The 10,043-nt window shown below is 40.8% G+C and overlaps 1 protein-coding gene across 1 annotated transcript in view; it reads right to left on the reverse strand.

Annotated features, from left to right (window-relative positions):
- SH3GL3 (SH3 domain containing GRB2 like 3, endophilin A3) overlaps positions 1 to 9,452 on the reverse strand; it is a gene marked incomplete at both ends in the record, with an annotated part of 56,898 nt that extends 47,446 nt beyond the window's left edge. Inside the window, one exon of the mRNA XM_082005278.1 lies at positions 9,408 to 9,452. Within this exon, the coding sequence (XP_081861404.1) occupies positions 9,408 to 9,452 (45 nt within the window). The remainder of the gene's footprint in view (positions 1 to 9,407) is intronic.
- Between the last annotated feature and the right edge of the window lie 591 nt (positions 9,453 to 10,043).

The raw sequence follows: 10,043 nt of genomic DNA on the forward strand, positions 1-10,043 counted from the left end.
CCAACGCAAACAGCAGTGTTTCATCTTGCTTCTTACAGCTGTACAAAGGATGAGGACCACCTCCATCTTCTCTGTTGATATTAGACATACCCACAGGGGCAACCATCTGCCATGCTCTGGCATCAACCACTTACAAGCCTGGCAGCTGAGCAACTTCTGGGTTTATCAGTGTCTTCAGCTCCTTTGCAAGTAGTGCTCCTGTACCTGGCCCACTGAGCACAAGTGAAAGCAGTAACCAAGTGTACAATTTGAGAAAAACCTACAGACCATAACTACTGATGAGAGTAAGTATCCATTGAAGACATATTTAACTTGAAGTCTCCTTTGCAAAGTACCTCCTCAAATACAAAGGTATTTCTGCAAGTAACCCCCGCCCTGCCTAAGCTCACCATTCACCTGTGTTTGTGTGCCTCTTTTTCCTACTGTTCACCACAGAAGTTCTCCTTCCCATTAGATTAAAATACTGTGACAGACACTAGCACAAACTTACGTTCAACAGTACAAGGAAGGGAAAGTTCCACTGAGGAACAATGTCAGTGGTCTTTGAGCATGTGGAAAGCTGTACGACAGACCAGGGAGGTGAAGAAGTTTTGCTTGCTCTCCCCATTCCCCTTTTGTTGCAAAAGCAAACAAAACACAAACAAAAAAGGCCCACCTCCAACACCAACAAAGTAATTTTAGATGGTTACTAAAATTTACAGTGGAAAAAACAGGTAGTGAGTATTCGGATGCTAAAGCCATAAAATGATAAACGGTTAATCTTACAGGTAAGTAGCAGCTGCTACGTTCCAGTGCCTCCAGGCAGACGTCCAAGCAGCTGATACCAAAAGAAGAATTCATCCCGACATCTTTAAAAAAAGATCTTAGTATTTTCTTTGGAAAGAATTTCTAGACAGCAGACTGGAACTGCTAGTTCTGAATTGATGGAAAATTATAGACTTTGATTAATAATTTACTTTAACAGGGTTTTTTCCCCTCCTATCACGCACACACCTACTGTGACCCAGAAGCAAAGCTGACAAGTGCTACATTCTCTGCAGGAAAGAGAAAGCGTTCCCATGTTTGTGGCATTCTCTGACCGCGCAGATGGCACAGGCACCAAATTTCATTTTCTAGCACTCTCAATAGGACTCTGAAAGGGAAAGTCACAATTTTGAATCAAAGCAATGATTTTCTGATCTCCAATCTGACATCTGATTTTTGGCACCAAGTAAATTACACACACACACACACATTTATTCTCTGCTGGGGAGATATCATTACCTGAAAATCCTAGTTTCTAAAACATTGCTTGCCAGTTCCAGAAAAGTATTAAAAATAGTAAAGTTAAGTGAAACTACCATGTTCAGCCCCACTGAACTTTGAGTCAGTGGAATTACAACACATTTATACAGAAGCTTTAATACAAACTCACATTTACATTTCCTATATATCCATACACCTTATGCAAAATAAAAGAGAATTTAAAAAAAACCAAAACAGTGAATGTGACATGGTTCTCCTACACACCTTTTCAAACCCCAAGAAAGTTTGAAAGCAGAATTCCTAATGACTGGACATTGCATCTATAGTTTGGAAACACATAATCTACTTTTGGTTCTGCCACTGACCAGCTCCTTAACCATGAAGTAAAAAAAAAACCAAAAAAAACGGGAACAGCGAGACCTCCCTGCATTTGCAAAGCACTCACAAGGGAATAAATGAGCTGTTAAAAACAAGTATAAATGGTCCTAGGTAGTAATATTTTATTTCTTTTTTGCCTGGTAAAAAAATATCCCCCCCCCCTTGTTCACCTTAGATCTATAACCTGACTGCCCAAGAACAGAAACAATGCCAATCAGAGAAAATGGAATTTTAGAACCCCTTGATTTCCTTTAAGTCCTGGATTCTTATGATCATGTTCAGTTCCTAACCAGGATAATTTCACTGCAGTCGTTGCAGTTCATTAAACACAGGTACAGTATCAAAAATGTAGTTTAATTAGGGTAGTACAGAAACAGAACTAATTCTCATCAGAGGCTTGGCATTGTCCTTTGAATAGAAAGCATGTAAGGCCAAGTTATTTTTGTATTTCACATACGCAGCTGCTGCTATGTGAGATGTTGCAGGAAATTAACTGGTATATTCTCCCATCAATGCATATAACTCTTAATAACTTTAATAATAGAAACACGTACACAGTAGGGTTCTACAAAACAGAATTCAAGGTGTAATCTAACATTTGATTAGCCCTCTTCTAACTGGACTTGTTTTAAGTGCGGTTAAAACCTGCATCTTCAACTCTCAATTAGTCATAAAACTCCAGCAGTGGCTTCCTTTCCATGAACAGGAAAAAGACTAACAATGAAAACACAGCAAAGTATAGAATTAGACTATCGCAGTATACTGGGGTGAAAGTGGCATTAATGTAAATAGAAGCAGTTTGTTCTTAGCAATATCGTTATAAAGTTTGGATTTTATAGGGTTCTTCCAGAAAGTATGAAGAATGGGACAGATTTTGTAACTTGAATTACACGTGTGCTTACAGAAATTGTTGGTGTTTTGAGGGCACAGACAAAATGTTATGTAAAAACACTTCTATTCTTCAGCAAGAATTTGTTCTGGAACTGCAGCCATATTGTGCCACTGAATATACACAATTTTCTTACCTTAATAGGAACCAAGCACTTGGACTGAGGTTTTACAGGCCAGATTCTTCTCTCAGCTACACAATTATGATGCATGTTCCTATATAACAGACCCTTCATTGAGTCATCACAGATTTCTATCAGTATAACTAAGCAGAATTTGTCCTCCTAAATGTCTATTATAAAGCCTGTCCCAAATTCTGTATAGTAATGCAACTTCTTGGTACAAATGTGTCCAAGATATTTAAGCAACTTCAAGAAACAGTTAGCAAATGATGCTATTAATGCATTGCTGCTGCTGTTCACTTAATCTATTTGTTTTTCAGCATTGCAGGATTCTCGAGACTGCACTGCAATGTATTACCCAGCATGTGCCGCAATGACTCAGGCAACAGCAGGAGTTAAGGATGCAGTGCTCTTGCTCGAACTTGCAGGATGCCTGTGCAAAACTCTTCAGCAAAGCCAAGAATCTACAAAAGGAGATGCATTCAAGGAGAAAGTTCAGCTTCCATTCCATTATGGTATACTATTTTCTATTGCAATATCATTCAGATTTCTATATATAAATATTTTATGTCTAAAATATAACTAAACTCCTTCCAAACTGTAGCTGTATCTCTGCTAGATTCCCAATTTAAAGCATTATGATCCATCTATTGCAAGCTTTGAGAGCTGCATTGTTAAATGTTGCAGAGGCATATGATTGCTGTCTCCTGCCAATTTGTACGCTGACTGAAGCACACAAAAGTTTCTTTTTCCTACAGTAATGCCCTACTAACAGGCTACTTAGTAGGTGATAAATACAGTTGTCAATATAACTGTAAACCTAAACCTTGAGAGCTAGTTTCCTCCTCCTCCCAACTCCATCAGATATATTTTTTTAATATTGAAAATCACCTTCATGCCAGAAAGAACTGTCTTCCTATTTCCTACCTATCAGCCCAGTACTTTGGTCCCAGGAAGCAAGCTTCAGCGTAAGCAGGGGGCTGCAACAACCCATGTAATTCAAAGCAAGTGAGCTAGCCTTACTAAGGCCAAAGGAAGAGGGATGAAGAGAGATTACTGTCCCCTCACTGCACCCTGCTCCCTCTCCAAATCCGTGCTGATCTTTGCCACAGGACCACGTTTCACTCCCTTTTATTAATAATTTTGCTTTGAAAGAAAGTGCAAAACAAGGACTTCTTTTGCAAGCACTGTCTTCCACCAAAAAAGAAACAACCACACACAAAAAATACTCGATGAACTAACAACCCTCAGCCTCTCCTCATATCATGTTAGGAATTTAAGATGAACAGCGTATCATCTACATTATAGTTTTATAATTATTGGATTGCTTAACAACCGTCTCCAGCCATAACACAGGTAAAGACAAATGATACTCTCTGATTAGATATCTACATATACACAGCGGAACGTTATTTTTTTGTCCTTGCCAGTGGCTGAGGGTTTACTGTCCCTTCTGAAACATGTATAATTATCCATTTCAAAATGGTTCAGACAATAATCTAAATTCTAATGTCCTTTTCACCACTGTCCTATCCCCCACAATTCTATAAGATTTGCAGAAGTGTACATCTAACTACCTAATAAAAAATAGGCACAGTATAGAAGCTGTCTCTCTACTAAGGTCTTGGATTCATCACGCCCAATTCCAGTTGGATGTGAAAGGACAGTATCCCTAACAGACTGTATGATAACAGCTTATAGACCTAGGAAAGAAATATATCTGCACCTAGTCACTAAAGAGTTTATTTTCATGTCTCATTAGCAAGTTCAGGTTCTCTGTATAAACTGTATAAAGTTTGTCTCTTCCTCAGTTTACCAAAGTACTTCCTTTGCTAGCAAGCAATTGTGTAAATAAAGTTTTTGCGTATTAATTCAATGTCAACATGGACTTTAAAAAAGGCTTAAATATTCTGTCTAGGCTGGTATCACTTATCTACAACATAACAGAAAAGAAAAACAGTCAGGGGAACAACAAAAAAAAAACCAAACCCACACAACAAAACCCAATCAACAAGGCTTATTTTGTCTGGGGACCAAGGTGGTCTTGATTCTGATCTGGTCTTCATTCCAACAGACTAAATCAAAGTGCCACATAGATCAATGGAGTAAAAGCAGAATCTGGGAGAGAAGCAGCAGCATCCCTGCAATTGTTAGTGATAGCCAAAAGTTTAAAAAAAAAAAATGTAAAAAATAGAAAAAGGCCTTTAAGAACATTACTAAAAAAAGATGCAGTACTTGAAAAGACAAATGCCATTCAGGATATGTAAGAGTCAAGAGCACAGAGCATATATTTTATTACACTAAGTTAAATCCCTTTCAGAAGGCAAAAATGTCGTAACAGATTTTGGTTGTTTTGGTTAGAAAATCTGCTCACCCTTAGGCTCTATCTATAGACAATAGAGCCAGCTCCTGATTCACACTCTCTTGGAACCTCTCCTTCACTGACAATAAATAGGAGAAGGTTTAAGAAACCAGTCTGCATACACTAACCGTAACTGTTGATGCCTACATTGCCAATAGGATATTCACAATAATTGGCAGTCATGTGTTTCCTCAAAAAAGTATTTATTTCTACTATCACTGAGAAGCTAAGCCTAAGAAATAAGCTGTTAATAATGAGGCTGCTGCTATACAAAGACTTTAGCTACAATTAATTAAAAAAAAAAAGAGACAGACACAAAACATATGAATTCAAGGTCAACACCAGATTTCCTATGCCAGCATCATGGCTGAGCTTCCAAAGCACTCTAAGGGAGGAAGGTTTTCAGCTCACCAGCTTCCAACTACTTTGAAAAATCACCTTTCTTTACACTGAGACACTAGCCTGGCTGCAGATTTAGAGCACAGTAGAAATTATAATAGCATTTGCTGCCTATTAAGGCTTTCTTACTCACTCTCTACGCTTACTGCTTTTCTAAACAGAAACACCACTAAAAATACTCCCAGTATGCATCAGAAGATACAGACCTCCCACCATCTGGGTTATCCCACATGCACAACCACCATGAAAACAAGCAGTAAAAAAAACAGTAGGCAGAGATACACCTACCTACATCAAAAGGTTTCAAACCAAAAACAGGAAAACAGGTATGTCAGAGGCTGAAAGTGACAGGAGACATATTTTCATCACAAACAGAACTCCCTGAAGGTTAACTAAAAAAAAAATAATCTATGTGAAAATACATTAAAAACCAGAAAAAAGTGTAATTCCACAAGACTTGCACATGAGTTAATCAGCCCTGAGAAACAGCCTGCCCTCACTTATCAGCCAGCGAGAGGTGGTTAAGACACCACACGGGTTCTGCTTGGTATTTCATTAATCAAATGAGTTATACTCAAGGGATCATCACTGATACAAAATGGACAGAATGGGAGCAATCCTCATTCCAGTCCACTTGAGTGTTTCAATTTAAACTTATAACCTAAATAAGAAACATAGTAACGAAAATTCTAGTGTGCCTGAAAACTATCATCTATCACACAACAGCTAAATAACCTTTGGATTATACACAAGCTTTGGGTCTATCAGTCCTGTGACACCAGGGGAAGCAATTCTTAGGGTATAGATAACAGAGTAGAACTGCACTTTATTTATTGGAATATATAGAAAAATAGTTAAAATGCCACTCACTCGGGGTGCAGAATTTACTGCAGTAATTCCAACTGATGCTCATAACTCAGGAGTTGTCTTCTGACTCTCACTACCAGATACCTAGGTGAAAACCTATACACACACGCTATTTTTAGTGGGGAAAAAAATACAATTGGGTAAAAAATTCTAGAAGACCATCAAGAACACTTACTGTGAATTAATGGATTACAAACAGAGACACAGTGACTTTTTACTACACCAACCAAGTCTGCAACAGCGTGTCATGCCTGGTTTTGGTGAGGGCTTTAGAAACCAATAGAAGGTCAGGAGCTAACTTTTTATAAGCAAACACTTATTTACTTAACTGTAACTTTAGATAAGCCTAGCTGACATGCATCAGACAAACATCCCAGAAGCTTCAACTGAATGTATAAAATTTTAAGTATTGTTTGCTTCTTTCCTGCACTCTGTAAACTTAGAATTTAAGCCTACATGCAAAAGTGATTGCTGCTAGTTAAAACAAAAGCTGTACAGAAGGACACACAGAAGAGGCAGGCTTTTTACAAAAACAAAATCAAAATGCCTTTCTTTTGTAAAAAACAGTTCTGCAACAGCTGGCTGGTTTAGTTGGAAAGATTAAGTAAAATAAAATAGAGTTATATAGAGTATACAGAGCTACAGAGTATCTATATTACTCAATATTTCAGTTAGAACTGTGGTTTATCTCAGTTGCGTAGAAGTCTGTTTTAGCATGAAAGTAGTATCTTTTGAAAATATAGAGATCTTGTCACTTCTTTGATATTTATTCACATTTCTGAATGACTTGTTAAATACAAACTGTCTTAACCCACTCGCTGCATCCTTCAGACTTTTTTGTCTTTAGGTTGTGTCACCCATCAAATATTATTCTTATTCCTTAATCACATGTCCTGGCACAAGTCTCATTCCCTCCAGTATTCCTCAATGTCCTCTGGGAAATGTGCCAGTTTTTGTCATCTGCCCCCATTCTCCTTTGGGAACACTAAAGGAATTAATTTCATTCTTTCCCCAAGCAATGGCTGTCTCTGCTGCTAACAGTTGCCCTTGGCATCTCTCATCCATTCAATAGGCAAAGGTATATGTCTCCTTAGGTGATCCTGCAGTACTTGGAGACTTAACAAACATTCTGTTGAGAAATCCCTCTTTCATGCTTTGCATTTGCTTGTTTTAGCATTTTGTAAGAGAATTTAACCAAAAAATGTAGTGCAAATATTTCCATTTTGCATGTTTCACTTTGTTAGTTTCAACAACTGTTTAGTTTGTACCTTTATAGGAACAGGCATGACTGTGTCTCTGGGTGTCAGAGATAAATGCATCAGTTATTTAGACTTGGATGTTTTGATCAACTATATATGCTATTTCTTCTGTTATTTTTTCCACTAATACTTTGCCCAACATCTTATCTGAATTATTCCAGAATGAGCTCTTAAGAAGTGTCTTGTGTTTCCTGAAGCACCAAAAAAAAAATCTGATTCCAGTATCTTTTTCCTGCATGTTAATCTCCTACAAAACAGTGTTTCTTTCCCTGTGGAGGGACATTTTCAACCAAGTTCCTTTCAATTCCTTGCTCAGTCCTGCATTTGAAAATACATGGAAAATTTACCCTTGACCCACTCTGAGAAGAAAAATATTCTCCGAGTTATGCATCGCAGTTCCTTACTGTGGTGAATACTGGAAGTCATACCACAACATTTCGTCAAGTTCAATATATTCTGTTGTTCCTTTTTACTATTACTACTACCTTTATCAGATCTCCTCTTTTTTTTTTTTTTTTCATATTTACTTGACATTCGGATAGGACTAAGCAGCTTGCACTGTTACCAGCTGCTAGACCAGACGGCACTTACTGTGGTTACCTCTCCAACTTCCCGAGTTAAATACCTTCTGCTTCTTAAGTAACACACGCACCATAGCAAAGGCTGCATCACTTACCAGTATGTTAGGTGCAAAACAAGCCAAAACCTTTTCTAAATTGTCCTCAGATTTCTCTACCCTGGAAGTCCCAAACTTTCTCAAAGAAACATTGAAAGTTAACTGAAAGATAGAGATTCATGGCATTTTTCAAGATCAATACTTTACACAAAAAAAAGAACAACAGTGAAAATAAACATTAGATACAAATATTTAGCATCTCTATATACAAAGAAAGTGCTCATGCTGCATTTGGGCTGCTGACAAACCAGGTATCTGAAGGAGGACCTAGAAAGATGAAAGCAAAGCACTCAACAAACCTCCATTTTCTCCACTCTCACAGAGACAAGAGCAGTTGTCCAATTTGACTGAATAGGTTACAGACACAAATTTCAGTATTACGGTTATCATTACTGAGAGACAACAGAAACACAGATCTCTCAGGCTTGGAACAAGCAAGGAAATCAGCTGAGGCTTCCAAACACCTCCAGTGAGAAGAATCCGAGTGCTGCCACTTCCTGAAGCTACCGTACTACCATGGTAGTTGGGTTTGGGTCAGCACTGTCGTGCTGTGTAGTGCAACCAGGCCACCTGTGTGACAGAAAGCCATTTCTCTCTGGAGAGATATCAGCAATATTGGAGAGAAGCACATTGTAAGAGAGAAAAGAGAACAGGAGTGATAGGAGTCAGGAGATGATGAAGCTTCACTCAGGAGAAGGCAAGAGTACAGCATCTAGAAAAGGAGGGAAAACTCTAGAAAAATACGATACCCTCTATAGGACAAATACATGGTGTGCCAGGTAGGATAAAAACCCCATAGTTTGTGGAAGAACACAATGAACTCTTCAGGGGAAAGCTAGTACGCTACAGCCTAGACCTTTAAGCGAGGCCCCAGAGAACAAACACAAACCCGCCATTAAGTAACAAATATTACGAACTAAAAGAAAGACCTGAAGCCCCAAGCAAAAGGGGGAAACAGGCAACCCTGGTACGGATCAACACGAGAGGCCAGGAGGCAATAAGAAAGGGAGGACCCGGACTAAACCGAAGGAAACGCTCCCCGAGGTGCCACAGAGCGATGCCGCCGCCCGGGGCCAGACGGCCGAGGAACCCGCTGCGGCTTGCGGTGGGCGGCCGGGAGTGGGCGCAGGGCGAACCACCCACCCACCAACAGCAAAGAGCCCTCCGAGGAGCTCTGCCACCGCTCCGGCGCCGGGAACTGCTCCCCGTACCTGGCTGGCTTTGTGAAACTGCTTCTTGAGCCCCGCCACCGACATCTTTCCCCCGCGGCTCCCCGAGGCGGCGGCGCTGCCCAGGCCGAGCGGCCGGCAGGCTCCCGCGGCCGGCCCGGGCCCCCGCTGTGTCACCCGCACCCGCAGCCCCACCACCCCGCGCGGGTGGGAGCATAGCCCTCTGAGCGGGCTCAGCGGCCGCCACCCCATTGGCCACCGCCGGGGCCCATGCAAATGACGGAGCCAGAGTCGCCTGCCCATTGGCCACTTGCGGGGGCTATGCAAATGAGAGCGCTGGAGGACGCCCACGCTGCGCTGTCGCATGGAGACAGCGGGGAAGGGGGGGGAGGGCGGCTGCGGGGCGGGGGGTGCCGCCCCCCGCCGCGCGAGGCGCTTGCCTGCGCAGAGAAGGTTCCGCTAGGTCTCGTTTCTGGTCTTTGCATGTAGCCCTCCAGCTGAGCTCAGGTCTGGCCTTGTACATCGTAATTTCAGTGTAGCTTTTACCACATAAAAGCTCTTGCAGCTGTCCAGAACGTGGGTGGTTGGTGCTGTGCACCAGCACAAAATCCAGCTGCAGTTCAACTCCATAGCTGCGCCTATGCAGCTCGAGGTTCAGAACTGCCAGGTTTCCCACCA

The sequence above is a fragment of the Phaethon aethereus genome (genome assembly GCF_964289735.1).
Source record: "Phaethon aethereus genome assembly, chromosome: 12".
Lineage (NCBI taxonomy): Eukaryota > Metazoa > Chordata > Aves > Phaethontiformes > Phaethontidae > Phaethon > Phaethon aethereus.